The sequence below is a fragment of the Theropithecus gelada genome, chromosome 10 (assembly GCF_003255815.1).
Source record: "Theropithecus gelada isolate Dixy chromosome 10, Tgel_1.0, whole genome shotgun sequence".
Classification (NCBI taxonomy): Eukaryota; Metazoa; Chordata; class Mammalia; order Primates; family Cercopithecidae; genus Theropithecus; species Theropithecus gelada.
The window spans coordinates 53,891,231-53,907,697 of NC_037678.1; the positions used below are offsets into that span (position 1 = coordinate 53,891,231).

The window sequence follows — 16,467 nt, forward strand, 5'->3', positions numbered from 1 at the left end:
TCTTTCTTTCTTTCTTTCTTTCTTTCTTTCTTTCTTTCTTTCTTTCTTTCTCTTTCTTTCTTTCTTTCTTCTTTCTTTCTTTCTTTTCTTTTCTTTTTTCTTTCTTTCTTCCTTTCTTTTTTCTTTCCTTCCTTCCTTCTTTCTTCCTTCCCCTCCCCTCCCCTTCCTTCTTTCCTTTTTTCCCTTTCTTTCCTCCTCCCTCCCTCCCTCCCTCCCTCTCTCAAGCAGTCTTTCTGGTGGGTCACACTGCCCTGTTCGTAGCAGCAGCTGGGTGGGCCGGGCTGGGCAGGGGAGGATGCGTGGGGTGCCAGCACATGTGCCATCTGTCTCCCTCCTTGCTGGCGTCTCCCAGCTTTTGGCCACCTGCAGAAGAGCTGTCTTGAGTCTGTTATGGGACATTAAGGCTTTGGAAACAGACAGAATCTGGCTTTCCATCCATGTTGTGCTGGGCACCAGCTGAGTGATGGAGACTAGTGGAGCAGTGACTTTCTTTTTCTCTGCCTCAGTTTTCTTGTGTGTAAAATGGGGATGATTTATTCATTTACTCATCCAACAACTTCTTACTAAGCACCTATCCTGTGGTAGGGATCATTCTAAGGTCTAAAGATCCGACAGTGAACAAGGCAAGAAAAGTCCCTGTTCTCATAGAGTGGCTGTTCTAGTTGGGGGAACATCAATGATAATGTGATGTTAAATTCTCTGGAGGATGTAAAATAAGGGTGACAGGATGTTTTGAGGGAGTTAGGGTGGTGGCTGCTGTTTTAGATTGGTCTTTGGGAAAACTGCATCTTACGTGACATGTAAGCAGAGATGTGGATGAAGTAAAGGAGAGAGAGAGAGGCAGGGGCTATGTAGCATTTCAGAGAGATAGACGACCTGAATGTGCAAAGGCCCTGCAGTAGGGTTGTGTTTGAGGAATTGCAAGAAAGCCAAGGGAGACCAGAATGAAGGCCGTAAGAGAAAAAGCAGGAGGAGATGAGGTCAGAGAGATTGAAAGAAGCCAGATGATGAAGGAGCATCTAGTCAATGGAAAGAGTCTGACATTTTTTGTTTTGTTTTGTTTTTGTTTTTTGAGAGGATCTCGCTGCATCACCCATGCTGGCGTGCAATGGCACCATCATGGCCCACTGCAGCCTTGACCTCCTAGACTCAAGCCATCCTCCCATCTTAGCCTCCTGAGAAGCTGGGACTATAGTGTGCACCACCATGCCCAGCTAATTTTTAAAATTTTTTTGTGGAGATGGGGTCTTGCTATGCTACCCAGGCTGGTGTTGAACTCCTGGGCTAAAGTGCTTTGGCCTCCCAAAGTGCTGGGAGTACACTCCCAGGTGTGAGTCACTCTGCCCAGTCCAAGTATGAGATTTTAAAGAAGCTTTTTAATTAAAGTGTAGCATCCATGCAGTAAGTGCACCCCCAGGGTGACGAATGCTTACATATGTCTATAGCATGGAACCACCAAGATCGAAGAGCATTCCCATCACTCCAGAAGGTTCCCTCTTGCCCCTTTCCAGTCATGGCCCCCAGACCTCCAGAATCGCTCTGCTGATTTCTCTTACCAAAGCTTAGTTTTGCCCATTCTAGCATCGTCTGTGAACGGCGTCATTCAGGATACGTGTGTGTGTGGCTGCTTTTGTGCAGCGTGATGTCTATGGGATCGCTCTGTGGGATCCCTTCATGTTGGAGCTCATGGCATTGCCTTAGAGAATGTTCCGTTTTATTCTCAGTGGGTTGGGAAGCCGTGGGAGGGTTTTGAGCAGAGGCATGACTGGAGCTAATTTGCATGGTGAAAGGCCCCCCTGTCAGTATCTGGGTAGAAGTGCAGGTCCAGGGAGGGGCTTGTTTGCATTTCCTAGGGGATCGGGACAATTGCCACAGATGGGGTTGCTTAAAACAACAAAATTGATTCTCTCTCAGTTTTGGAGGCCAGAAGTCCGAAATCAAGGTGTCGGTGGGTGCTCCCTCCTGGGGCTCCAGGGAAGGATCCTGTCTAGCGGCTGCCAGTGCTCCTTGGCTTGTGGCAGCATCGTTCCAGTCTCTGCCTCTGTCTTCACATGGCCGCCTTTTGTGTCTTTCTCCCCTCATAAGGACATGAGTCATTGGATTTAGGGTTCCCCTCTAATCCAGCATCGCCTTATTTTAACTAATTACCATACATCTGTAAAGACCCAATTTCCAAATAAGGTTGCATTCTGAGGTTTTGTTGGGGGCCTGGCATTTTGGGGAACACCATTCAACCGACTGCAGGGCTATTGCAATGTCCGGGCAGGAAGCGATGGTGTCTGAGAACAGCGTGGTCATGGTGGGAGAGGTGGTTGGATTCACATAGAGCTTGAAGGCCTGAGCTGACACAATTTGCCTGATCATTGACTTTGGATATAAATGAATGAAAGGAGTCAAATGTGACTTGAGAGTTTTGCGCCCGAGCAGCTGGAAGAATGGAGTTGCATTTTCCCAAGAGGGTGCAGGCTAGGGTAGGACAGGGAAATAAACATTCCCTTTTGGATGCGTGAGGTTTAAGATACCTGCAGTACATCCAGGCGGGGCGTTGGGTGGGCAGCAGAGACTCTAGTCTGGAGTTTAGGGGCTGGAGAGATAAACCTGAGTGTTTCCAATATAAGGAAAGATGGTGTTTAAAGCCAAGTCAGGCCAGGCACAGTGGCTCACACCTGTAATCCTAGTACTTTGGGAGGCCGAGGCAGGCAGATCACCTGAGGTCAGGAGTTCAAGACCAGCCTGGACAACATGGTGAAACCCTGTTTCTACTAAAAATACAAAAATTCGCTGGGTGTGGTGGTGTGCACCTGTAATCCCCGCTACTCAGGAGACTGAGGCAGGAGAATTTTTTGAACCTAGGAGGTGGAGGTTGCAGTGAGCTGAGATTGCACCACTGCACTCCAGCCTAGGCGACAGAATGAGATTCTGTCCAGGAAAAGAAAGAAAAAAAGCTGAGTCAGGGTGGGATCAGCTGGGGGGCAGCATGGACAGAAAGGAGGACTCAGGACAGTCCAGGAATGTGCTGCCATTAGGAGGTTGGGAAGACCATGAGGTTGACGCCTCACCTGAATCAATTCTGTGAATTTTGGGCATTTAAGGACTTCATAGAAGTTCTTCCCATAGTGCCTGAAATGTAATGAGAATAGTGAATGCTAGCTCTGTGTGTGTTTGCCAGTTGTTTTTCTTTCTTTCTTTTTTTTTTTTTGTTTAAAGAAAATAAAGTGAAACAACAATCTAGAGTGTTTGTGGGGAAGTGTCATTGGTGGCTGTGAAAATCTTGTGAAAACTCCTTGATCCTGGACCCTTCTCCCGCCAAGCCCTGGGGGCTTCTAGAAAGCACTTCCCCACCCCCAGGCACCCTGCACTCTGCCCAGAGCTGACATCACCAGGGCAGCTTGTGGCAAGTGCTGGCTCCTAGGACAAAGGCCTGAGTGTGAGCAGCGTGGGGCCCGGCATCTCCCAGCTGCCGCAGCCTCAATCCCCCATCTGTGCCAGGGGTAAACACGGGTGGGGGCCATTCAGCTCAGCTAGAGCTGGGACCTGGGGTCCCCAGAATTCTGCTTTTCCAGGCAGGGCCTATTGTGATCCCTAAGAGGCAGTGGAGGTAGCTCTGAGACTTGGGCCAGCTCTTTGTGCCATGATTTCCCCGTGTGTGGTAGGGGACAGTGGTCCATGCTTATTTCCTTAGGCTTTTGGCATGAACTTTATGTGTATGTGAAGCACGAGGCACAGTGCCTGGCACATGGTGGGCACATGGTATGGGTTCTTATGGTCTTATTTTCACTTGAATATAAGCAGGGAATTTGTTTCGTTGGGCAGTCCCCCCGTGCTTGGAGCTGTGCACAGCACACAATGTGTGTTTGTTGAATGAATGAATAAATGATAGGATTGGAATCCCTTTTCCTAAGAGTCTGGATTCATTTCCACTTTGCCAGGGTGGTGTCGAGGAGGAATGGCTGGATGTGTTGGTGGGTTGTTCCTTCATTAGTTAGTTGGTTAGTTCATTCACTTACACATCATGGGCACATAGTGGGCCCGAGGGACCCAGGACTGTGAGGGGCATGGCAGGGAAACACCGCAGAACTCATGGTTCCTGCCAAACAAAAACGGATTCTTCAGTTGGAGCAACAGTGCCTGTAATGTGATTGAGAGCCCCGTGGAACAAATAGCCACCTATGGAGGCTCCAGGAGGAAGAAGTCTTGGGAACTGAGAGCAGGTTGGGTGGCTGGGCTGGCCTTGGTGCATGGGTGGGCTTGGGGTAAGGGCACACAGGCATCATGGTTTCAATCCCAGACTCTGTGTCAACCCGCCTGGCTCTAGGTCCCAGTGACTCACTTTTCTGGGGTCCTCTCATGCCCCAGGGGTCTAAGCTGTGAGAGGAGAATAATCATAGTTTTCAGTTCATAGGGTGGTTGGTGGTCGGGAGCCCTAGAGGCCTGCTGGAAACATGATTAGCTCTTGGTCAGTGTTCGTGATGGATGATGGCAGTATTATTATTATTTTCTTTATTATTGGGGAAGAGAACACATTCCAGACAAGAGGCATGGAATGAGCCGAGAGAGGTACTGACATGGACGACACTGAATTGATTCGTGCGGACAGGAGCTTGGGGGTGAGCATGGGAGTTAGGGTAACGGTACTCCATTCCTAAGAGAGCTGCACTTTTTAACTCTGCAAGCCAGATTAGAGGTATGCATATGACAGAATCACGTACACTCCTCCCAGGTAAAGAACTAGAACATTTTCAGTAACAGTTGAAGATTCCCAGTTCACTTTCCAACCCGAAACTCTCCCTCCACAGAGGGAACCCCCACTGGAATTGGGTGCATTCCTTTAACACGCATGTCTTTATATTTGACCTCATACAGGCTTTCCATAAACAGCACCTAGTTTTATGTTCCATGTCTTTAAAAGATTTCTATAAATGGTTTCATACTGTACATATCCTTCTTTCTTTTGCACAAGAGTACATTTTTGGGGTTTGCCCGTGTTGCTACTTGTGGCCCTGGTTATCTCATTTTCACTGCTGTATAGCTAGCTACCATTGTATAAATCTGCACAAACAGACTGAAACAAAAATACAGATGTTTCCATTCTCAGGTGATGGATATTTAGGTTGCGTCCCATTTTTTACTGTTGTAAACAAGGCATTTTTGAGTCTCCTGGTGTGTATATGTGAAAGCTTCTCTAGAAAAGGAATGGGTGAATTTTTCTGCAAAAGGCCAGATAGTCAATATTTTAGGTTTCGCCACTATACGGCCTTTTTTCCAACAACTCAGCTCTGCCTTTGTAGCTTGTAGGGGGCCACAGACAATGTGATGGATGTGACTGTGTTTCTAATAAAACTTTACCAAAACGGGGAGTAGGCAAGATTTGGCCCACTAGGCTTTGTGTTGCTTATAAATGATACACATTTTCACTTATCCTAGGGGATGCTAAATCGCTTCCCAAGTGATTGTTGCCGTGCTCTGAGAGCGTTTCCCATGGTTGAGGGTGGCCATGTCCCTGTGCTCTCCTTGGTGGGTTTCATGAAGGTCTCCTGTCCCTTTGCAGAGCTGCATGCTTCTGGGAGGCCGGAAGACTACGGACATTCCTTTGGAAGGCTACCTGTTGTCTCCGATCCAGAGGATCTGCAAGTACCCGCTCCTCCTTAAGGTGAGACTTTCCCATATTTGAAGTGACAGAAAACGTGTTGACTTCAGCATAACATAAAATTTGTTAGTTCAAGTATCTGAGAAGTCTAGCAGCAGTGTCAGCTTTGGACTGGGCTGGATTTAAACCAGGACCCTGCCTCTTTCTCTCTTGTTCACTCTGCTTTCCACCGTTCAGGCTTATTTTCAGTGTGCCAGCAGGTAGGTGGCTGTGGTTCTCCTGGCCTCACATCCTCTCAAGTTTAAGGTCAGTGGGAAAGAGTGAACCTCTCTACCAAGAGCTGAGGAAAGTGCTGAGATTCGTTCTGTCTTTGGCCATCTGCGGCCAGGGGAAGGTCATATGCCAAATGGTTTGGGCCTGAGTCATGTGCTTTGACCTGGACCAATCACATGAAGCCTTTGCATGTACCATTTATCATCCTCCAGTCAGCTTAGACCCGTGCTTTACCCCTGAACCAATCACTATTGCTGTGCTCTGATTAGCTGAGACATGTGACACGCTCCACTCTGATCCAATGACAGTGAGCAGGGCAGTGTTGTGTTCTGATTGGCTGAAACCTGGGTCAGGTGCTGCACTCTTGAACCAATGATTCTGAGCAAGAGAATTCTAATTGGCTCAGACTTGGGTCATGTGCTCCAACCTTGAACCAATTACTGGGTCCCACAGGCCCTGAGTGAGGACAAATGAACCCCACCTGCCCAACCTCTGAGCTGTTTGTGGAAGGCAGGGTGAGGGCAGGCATAGGCATTGATTGGGCAAATGCAGCCATTCATACACCTGCTGTTTCCTTCCCTGCCACCAGCCCTGGCTTTGTCTTGGCTCGGCAAAGCACGGAAGGTTTGCCGCTTGTGTGGGAATGGAGAAGTCTTGATTCTAGGCTTCATGCTGGCTGCTGGACAGATCCTGAGCCCGGGGAATGGCTCTTCCACCTTCCTCTGTTCTCAGCCCAGAGTTTCAGCCCTTGGAAATGGCTGAACAAAATGGCTGTTGGCTGGAGCCTGTCCTGGCTCTGTCCTGAAGGCAGCTGTGTCCCGGGTTCCCCGGGGGATTAATTTGGCTGGTGGGGCCTCATTCACACACCTTCTCACAGGGGCCTATGTATTTTTGCTCCATGAACTGGAAGCAAAAGGGGAGGGGAAAAGTACCAGGGCATTCTTCATCTTGGTTTTCTGCTGGAAAAGGTGGGTGATGCTGGAGCCTCTGAGCTGGGCCAGACCCTGGGGCCATCAGCTCTGCCCATGAACACACACCTTTGCCGTGCACAGCCACGGGGGTGGGCCAGACGCAGCTCTCCCATGCCTCCTTTGGTCTGCTCCTGCTGTTGATCTCTCCAGCAAACTCAAAAGGAGCTTCAGCACTTGTTCTTGCCATGGGTTTGATCCCTAAATAGGTCTTGGAAATGCTGTAGCTCAGGTCTTCACCTGGGTGTGGAAGAAGCTTCGGGTGAAACTTGTAAACTGGTAGCCTGTGGACCAAATCGGGCTTGCAGATGTGCTTCGTGTGATCTGTGTGGTGTGTCTTTCAAACTCGGATTAGCTGCCAGCATTAAGAGACAGTGTACTGTAGTGGTTAGAGACAGGGTTGACAAAACTGTGGCCTATGGGCCAAATACAGCCCATGGCCTGTTTTTGTACAGCCTGTGAGCTAAGAATGGTGTTTACTCTTTTTTAAAAAGGGTTGTTCAAACAAACAAGCAAACCCCCAGAAGAATATGTAGCAGAGAGTGGATGTGGCCAGCAGAGCCTACACTATTTACCATCTGGCCCTTTACAGCAAAAATGTGCTGACCCCTGGATGAGAGCCAGGCGTTGTAGCCATAAGCAGTCTGGGTTTGGATTTCTCTGTCATTTACGAGTGTGTGACCTTGGGCAAGTCACTATCCTTTCCTGTGCCTCAGTTTCTCACTGAAACATAGGGTTTGTATTCATGGTACTTATGGGGTTGTTATGATAAGTAAGCATGGACTTAGTTCTAACAGCAACTCAGCAAGGTAGGCACTGTGATTAGCCCCCTTTTGGAGATGGGGCAACTGAGGCACAGAGAAAGGAAGCGGCCTGTCCAAGGCCACATAGTAGATAAGCAGTAGAATCATGATTAGAACCTGGGCGTTCTGATTCCAGAGGGCCACCGCTACCCATATGGCTCTACTGCCTGTTGAGAGCATTTTGGGAGGTTAAACTGCCAAAGTGCTGGAGTATCAGCGATGCTGCCCCTTCTCAGTTCCCTAAATGGGGTCTAAGGTCGGTGGCCCTTTGTTTTGAGACTGGTCTCCTTCTTCTCTGGATTTCAAAATCTTGAACATCTGACCCATGAGAAGAACCAGCAGCCATAGCCCAGAGCCCGAACTGAGGTTTGGTTTCTGGATCTTGCGAAAGTCTGGGTTCCAGCAGGCACTTGGAGCTGCAGCTTCCGTGACATATTTTAACACACGGTGTGGCTGGACCTGTGTGTACTGTGGACTCTAAGCTTGATGTGAGGCCCGGGCATTTCTGAGGCCTGTTCCCATCTCCCCAGGCGCCAGAGTTTGGTCTGGTGGGATTCCTGGGCTCTGGATTCCCGGGAGAACAGAGAGAGAGCAGGGGCAGAACCGCCCGGCGACCCGCGGAGGAAATGGCCCGCAGGAAATGGCAATGGGGTGGCCGCGGTTCGCTGTCCTGGCCAGATGGCTGTTTACACTGCCCACTTGCGCTCTGTGGGGGCATGCCTTGTTTCCTTGGTCTCTAGCTGTGTTTATCAAGTAGGAGATTGCAGGGTGGGGGGTGCTGTTTAGGAGAGAACAAGCAAGGCCTTAGACTCCCGTTGGGGCCATGCCTTGCTCCCTGCCTGACAGAACTGCTCAGTGTGCCCGGCATTTGGCACCAGAGCGGGAATATTTGCATCAGCAAACACCCGGGGCTGAGGGGAGCGCTGTCCCCTGGCCTCCGGAGTTCCTCCTTTCTGTCACATTTTCCAGTAGATTTTCAAAGATGATCCCATGAACTTGAAGCAGCTGAGCTCAACCCCCCAGCCCACCCCCTCTGGCTTCTCCAGATTCCGACACCCTTGCAGGGGTCCCCGTGGCCCTCTGAGCCCCCTTGTTTGAGCTGAACTCCCACTTGGGGTGGGCACTCAAGGTTGAGGAGCCTGGGTAGGAAGAGGGAAGAGGCGAGAATAAAAGCCTTTTTGGGAACAGCCCCCAAATGCTGAACTTGAACGTTGCCTAAGAATAGCCGGAACATTCTATCTCGACTCTTCAGCCCAGGCGCGGGATAGACAGTTGGCATTTCAGGCTTTGTTGACTTTTCCATTCATGTTGCCAGGGAAATGATTCAGGTTTGGGGTGATGCCCCTGGTGCACAGCTGGCAGGTGCCCGGTGCGGGGCCCAACTGTCACTGATCCTCTTAGTTATTTCCTGGTGATGCGCACATCTGTGTTGCTGCTCGCTCTTCACAGCTGTGAACAAGACAGACCCGGACCCTGCCCCTTGGAGCTTCCAGCCTTGGGCTGGGCCCTGCAGGGACTTGGAGTGTGTGGCAGGGGCAGGGGCCATCCTGGGGCCGACTGCAGGGGACACATCCTGTCTAGGGGGCAGCTGCCACCTTTGCCCCCAGCTCTCTGGCCACGTGATCTTGGTCTCGTCTACTGCTTCCTCGTCTCTGGGGCCTCTGAGGAGAGACGGGCCCCAGGCTTAGTCCTTTGGCCGTTTACCCATCTAGACTTGCTCCTGTGGTGGCCTTACCCACTCTGTGGCCTTTTTAAAAAAAAGTATACTCAAGGGTTGTGCAACCATTACCACAATAATTTTAGAACACTTCCGTCACCCCTAAAAGAAACCCCAGACCTATAAACGCTCACGGCTCATCCACCCCTCCTCTGGCCCCTGCTGACCACTCGTCTACTTTCTGCCTCTGTCAGTTCTTCGCCTGTTCTGGATATTTCCTCCAAGTGGAATCACACAGTGCTGCTCTTTCGTGCCTGGCTGGCTTCACTTAGACTCATGTCCTCAAGGCTCAGCCACATTGGAGTGTGTCGGTGCCTCCTTCCTTTTTGTGGCTGAATCATCTTCCGTTGTGTGGCTGGACCACGTTGTGTTTATCCACTCATTAGCTGACGGACATTTGGGTCGTTTCCACTTTCTGGCTATTGTGAGTCACGCTGCTCTGAAGGTTCATGTACGGGATTTGTGTGGATGTTCCCATGGCCTTAAAGTCCGTCTGCATGTGGATGACTTCCGCCTGGACCTCTCCTCTAGACCCTGGACTTGTCTTCCTGCCCGTTGAGTTTCTGCATTTGAGTGTCTGGCAGGCATCTCTTGTCGAGCATACTCATGCCTTTCCCCAGACCACCTCCCCACCCACCCCTCCATCCCCAGCTTAGCAGACAGTCCCTCTGTCCTTCTGGTTGCTCAGACCAAACCTTGGGATTATGTTTGGTGTCCTTCTTTCCCCGCCCCCATGTCTCGCCATGAGGAGGTCCTGTCGGCTCTGCTCTCAGACTCTGTCCAGAGTCCAGCTGCTTCCTAATGCCTTCAGTCCCTACGTGCTGGGCCACTGCCACAGCCCCAGCCCCAGCGGGCCTCCCTGCCTCTTCTTGTCCTCTGCAGGCTGCTCCCAGCTCAGCAGCTAAACCGAAGTCAGTTCATGTCACTTCTCCCCAGACGACCCTCCCGGGGCTCTCTGCTCACTCCAAATAAGGTCCAAGTTCTTTGCCATTGCCATCTGCAAGGTCCTACACGGTCTCACCCATGATCCTCTCTGACCGTCTCTGCTCAGCCAGGCTTGCTTCCTGAAGCTCTGTGAACACAGCAAGCAGGTTTCTGCCTAAGGGCCTTGGCACTTGCCCTTTCTTCTGCCGGGACATTTTACCCCATGTCTCCTGAGACTCGTTCCTCAACTTTGTCAGGCTTCTGCTGCTCCAGTGCCTCCCGCCCAAGCCCTTTCCTGGCCACCTCTGCGATAGAGGTGCTGCCTCTGCCAGTCTCTGTTCTCTTCACCTTGCTTTTATCTTTCTTCACAGCTGGCTCACATTCTGTCCTGGGACGCTTGGTGTCCTGATTGGTTTTGTGACGTCAGCTCCCCAAAGGCAGGGATTTGGGCCTGTTTCCGCAGTGCCTGGAATGGTGCCTGCACAGGGTAGATACCCCTGGTCACTTAGTGAATGTGTGGAAAGGCCACCCCTGTCTTCTTGCCAACTGTTTCTGAATCCAGAAATTGGGACTTTTATGGTGAAAGTTACTTATGTCCAAGTATCAGCTTGATTCAGAACTTGTTAAACATTGTGGGCCCCAACAGGGCACATCCTGGGACCTGTCCATTCAGAACAGCTGCTGTAGTGGGGTTGCGTCCAGGGATGTTTTCCGCAGAGTAGCTGCTTGGGGTACAGCCTTGGGTCTGGTGCACAGCCGCTGGTGTCTCCTGCACCTCCCATGTCTGTCTGTGGGTGATGCAGCTGTCACCCAAGTACAGCGCAAGGACCTTGTCATTCGGCTGCTACCTCTATCTACTTGGCTGGGAGGAAAGTGGCTGATACTGAGGTCAGCGCTCCTGGGATGGCCTGAGTGAGGTCCATTGTCAGGGAGGTGTTGACCTCAATTCTTAGTGAAGGGGGACAGCTGGGAGTGACATGTTTCGCAGAGCATGGACGTGTGCTACTCATAGCTTTCCAGAAGATTTTAGGTGGCACCATAGCAAACTTTATGTGGGGTGGGTGGAGGGGGGAGGGGAGAAGCCAACATTAAAAAACAGTGACTCACACAGTAGAATACTACTCTGTTAGCAAATGCCTTTCCATCTTCCTAGTGTCCTCCAAGAGAGGGCCACAGTTGGTGCTGCAGTGTTTAGGGTTTTTGAAGCCATTCATTCATTCACCACCTATTTATTGAGCAACTATTATGTGTCAGGCACTGCTTGAGGTGCTAGGGGTACAAAGTGAACAAAACCAGCTTGAACCCCTGTCCCCTTGGAACGGACATTCTTCTTGGGGGAGATGGTGGCAAATGAGTAAGGAATGTATATGCTTGTTTAGATGGAATATTTGGATGCTGTGGAAAAAATAAATATCAGGTTCAGAAGATCAGTAAGGACCAGGAGTCACTCAGGGGGTTGCAGGTTTAGATAATGTGGTCGGGGAAGGCTGGACTGAGAAGGGAACATTGAGCAAAGACCTGAAAGAGGTGAGGGAGGAAGTCAAGCAGGTACTTCGGGGAAAATTGTTCCAGAGGGAACAGCCAGTTCAAAGGCCCTGGGGCAGGACTGTTCCTGGTGTGTCTGGGGAACAGTGAGGAGGCCAGGGTGACTGGAGAGGAGAGGATAGGGAGAGAGCGAGGGAGGAAGGTTAGAGAGGTAATGGAGCCAGGTCAGGGCCTTTGTGAGGTCTTTATTTTCCATCTCGGTAAGGCGGGAGCCATGGGAAGGGTCTGAGCAGGGAGCAACAGGATCTGCCTTAGTTCTAACAGGGTCCCTTTGGCTGGATGTGGAGGATGGACCGTGGGGTGGTCAGGGTGGAGTCAGGGAGACCAGGAAGTACTTGGCTTCAGTGGTTCGGGTAGGAGATGTCTGGACCTGGTGGTGGCAGTGAAGGTGGGTGCATTTCATGAGAGTTGCCTTTTCACATGCTTTGCCAATTTGCTGTTGGACAGTTGTCCTTTTGATTTCCCAGAGTCCTTCTATTATTCTGGATACTTTGGGTTATCTCTTTGGAGTTTTTGTCTGACTGATGTTACACAGTGAGCTCCTCATCTGCTGGGGATTGGGCATTGTCACCGTCTTGCTGAGAAAGTACAGGAAGTCAGAGATCTCTTCAATGCAGCCCCCTCTACCCTGACCCCATCCTTCCCCAACCACAGTGCCCACCCCTTCATCCTGTCTCTCGGGCCAAGCACCAACACCTCGCCCACAGCTGCTCCAGAGACTCAACCTGTGTCAGCCTGTGCTCAGGCTCTTTCCTGTGTGGTGAGCACTAACCTCGGGACACCCCTTGTTGGGGAGTTGGTCAGGGGGTGGTCCTGCCATCACCTCTTCCTTTCGAAGCCGTGCTCAGATGCCCCATCTTCGAAGGAGCCTTCCCAGATCACCTTTTGTGGGGTCCAGCCTGGATTCTAATTTCTCCTACACTGTGTGTGGTTAAGAGTGAATACAGAAATCCAAGTCTACCTCTTCTTAGCTGTGTGACCAAGAGCAAGTTGCTGAACCTCTCTGTTGTCTCCATTTTCCCATCTATAAAATGGGCATGGTAGTTACCTCCCAGGCTTGCTGTGAAGATCAGATGAGACAATGCATGAGAAAACTCATGAAAGCATGTTGCATATTACTGAGTAAATGGTCATGTTTGTTCAATGTTGGTGACTCAAATATTGTAATGGTTTTTATGCTTATCAATCCTAGCTCCTGACCTTATTAGCATTGCCTCTTTGAAATCTGACTTAAACTCTGTATGCCTCAGTTTTCTCCTGTGAAATACTGCCCTAGTTACTGGTTATTATAACGATGAAATGAAAAATGTCTGTAAAAAGGTAAGATGTGCTTAATATTAGCTACTTTTATTGTTTCAGCGTCTGTTTTTTCCAATATTAATGTAGCTACGTTAAGTTTCTTTTGACTAGTGTTTTCCTGAAATATCTTGTTTCTCCTTTTGTGGTTGACCTATCTGAATCCTTAGGCTTCAGGTGCTTTTTTTGTTAACTCCATAGAGTTCAATTTAAAATGTGATCTAATAATATCTTCTAACAGGAGCATTTAGTCCACTTATATTTATTGTGTGTTAATCTATTTGAACTTGGTTCTGCCGTCCTTCTTTTTGATTTCTGTGTATCCTCTTTTTTTGATGCTTTTGCCTCTTTCCATGTTTTATTTTGGATTGTTTTAGTTTTTTGGGGCTTAGTTGCTCTTTTTCCTTTATTTCTTCCATTTTTATTTATTTTTGCTTCCACTAAGTTGGAATTTATAGCTGTCATCACCACTACCACCACCACCATTACCATCACCATCAATCACCACCATCTCTTACCATTTTACCCTTTTCTCTAGAGAAATGCCTGTATAGAGCTCTAGAGAAATGCCTGTATAGAGGTATAGAACTTCATGGTGAGCCATGCTAGGGCCTCTTTGAAAGGTTGGATATAGAGCTCCTGAATGTCAGAGCCTGGAGGGTCAGTAGAGACCTACCAACCTAGGGTCACAACCACAGATACCTGCAGGGCAGATGCAGGAAACAAGTGGGTAGCTTGGTTGTAATTTAGCGAGGTGGTGGGAACTGTGGCAGACTAGAGAGCACTCGTCCCTTCTAAGGAGCAGCCACCGCTCAGCCCAGCCAACTGTTACTGTAAGGTGGAAACGCAAGCCCAGGGTGGCTAGAGCTTCTGCTTTGTTGACAGAGGCTGGCGATAGCATTTAGCTTAGTCTCATCACTACCTTGCATAGCCAGGAGGCATAGCACAGAAAGGGGAGGCAACTTGTCCAAGATCACACAGCACATCCTCATCAAAGCTAGAACAGGAACTTCCTGATAGAAGCCCTCTTCCCACTCTACCCACCTTTCCTCTGAATAGAAGAAAGGAGTTTTTAAAACCCACAAGCATTGTTTCCTTTCTCCTGCTAATTCCTAATTGGTGGGACTACAGTTTTCCTAGACATGCAGCAGAGGCTGAAATTGTTAAAATTGGAAATACATTTACATGAAATCTGCATATGATTTGCATGCATGGAGGGTGTTTGTGGGTTTTTTTGCAATGCTGGGCAGCTCTTCACTTCTGGGTTCTCTTGGACTTTTTTGGACAGATGTTTTTCGCTTCTTGTTTTCTTTTCCTTTTTTTTTTTTTTTAAGTGGTGGTGGGTATCCTTAGCACCTCTTCATTTGCATTCTGCTGTCACCCTAGGTATGGCCGCAGGGGACTTCAGCACTGTGGGTACAGGAGCAAGCCAGGCTTCCTGAGCTTAGATGGCAGAGCCTTGGGCAGGCCTGTGTGACTGGAGGCAAGTCACTGAGTGCAGGATCAGCCCCTTCTTGGAGCTGGCTGAGGTGTCCCCAGAAAGTGGGTATTGTTCCGCTTGACCCAGACCCCGCTGGTGACACCACCTCCCTGCCTCCATGAGATGCCTTTTTCTGTCTGTGGAGAGGACAGTATGGCTTTCCAACCCCCACCAACCCCAACTCACAGGGAATGGTGGGTATTGTCACGTCTTCTAGTGACAGTCGCAGCTTTGTTTTCACACTGTGGGTTTATGGATTCATTTTCTGACAATTTTGCTTGCCAGTGACTGAAAATCTACTTTATTGTTTTTGTGAACTTATTAATTAAACTTGCGTTTTAAAAAAGAATAGAAAGCAGAAAAGACCGACGGTAGGTCTGACTTCAGGCACAGCTGCATCCAGGGCTCAGGCGATACTGTCCTGGCTCCATTTCTCCATGTCCTGCTGTGTTTCCCTCAGTGCCAGCCTTGTGCTCAGGAGGCTGCTTTCTCACAGTGGCATCGTTGGTCACCAGCAGCCTCAGGCCTGTGTGTGACCAGCGTGCCCACCCAGGAAGAGGAGAGCATGCCTTTCCCAGCATTTGCATAGGAAGTCCCAGCCTGAGGCCCACTGGCTCAGCATGGATCCCACACCCTCCTTGTGTGGCTGGGAGAATGGAAGGTCAGGCTTTAGTCACAGATCCGCACTGGGAGCTGGCTGGGGTGGCCTCTCCTGGACTCCATGGCCCGAGAGAGGAGCAGGTGGAAGCAGTAGGCCTCTGCAGCTCGTCCTCCTCGCTCCTTGCCACCTCCTCTTCCTTTGAGCCCTTTGTTCTTCTCCCAGTCCTCTCCTGGGCCTCGGGTTGAGCCTGAGTGATCTGGGCCTTGGGTGAGGCTGAGTGAGCCAGTAGGAGCTGGCCTTAGCCACGCTTGTTTTGTTGCCCTGGAATTTGAGGCCCTGCGCCTCAGGCTGCCTCTTATGGCCGTGCTGGGGGCTGAGTACACAGTTTTGGGGACATGAAGGGGCTGCTCAGAGCGGACACCTTTGGACATCCTTTGAGTAAATGTGATTGCAGGGGTGAGAGGGAGGTGAGGCATCTCGCGGAAGCCCAGGCTTCTCTGCGCCGACATCCTCTCTTCTAGGAAGCCTTTGCCTGGGGCCTCACTCGTGAAACCACATAGGGTTCGAGGGGCGGATGCTGGGGAAGGCAACTCAGCCTGGGTCCTGGAGGGGTTAATGCTGCTGGTTCACAGGGTAGCCCTGGCACACCCCTCCCTTCCCCACTCTCAGTTTTTCTGAAGGATCCCCAGGACCTGCCCTGCTCAGACATTTTGTATTCTACGAGTCTGATTTGGGGGTGTTCATTTCCAGCTATTACTGTTTCTAGAGGGGCCTGTAGATGTGGTTGGCATCTGCCAAGTTCACTTCCGGTCTCTGTGGCCTTGGGCAAGAGGCTTTTAACCTCTCTGTGCCTCAGTTTCCTCATATATAGAGTTGGATGATAATAGTACCTACCTCACTGGGATGATTTGAGGATGAAATGACTTAATACACTTAAATTTCGAGCAGTGCTTGGTGCACAGTAAGTACTCGGTAGATGCTAGCTATTAGGACTATTACCACGACTTCTGTTTTCACTATTACTCCTTCTATACAGAAATCATAAGAAATAGTCACTATTACCACAGACATAACGATGATGATGATGATAAATATTGTGTCCTTTCTGGGTACCAAGATTTTTACATTCATCACTCCATTGGATCTTTACATTAGCCTTAGGGGGTGAGTCTTAGCCTCTTTCACGGATGTGCACACTTGGCTTTAGAGAAGTGAGGTCACTTGTGCAAGGCCACCCAGCTGAGATGTGGTGGAGGCGAAGTGGAGACCACGC

At 49.8% G+C, this 16,467-nt stretch overlaps 1 protein-coding gene across 1 annotated transcript in view; it reads left to right on the forward strand.

Moving 5' to 3' along the window:
* PREX1 (phosphatidylinositol-3,4,5-trisphosphate dependent Rac exchange factor 1) overlaps nt 1–16,467 on the forward strand; it is a 205,599-nt gene that overhangs the window by 97,314 nt on the left and 91,818 nt on the right. The window contains exon 5 of the mRNA XM_025399110.1: nt 5,549–5,650. Within this exon, the coding sequence (XP_025254895.1) occupies nt 5,549–5,650 (102 nt within the window). The remainder of the gene's footprint in view (nt 1–5,548; nt 5,651–16,467) is intronic.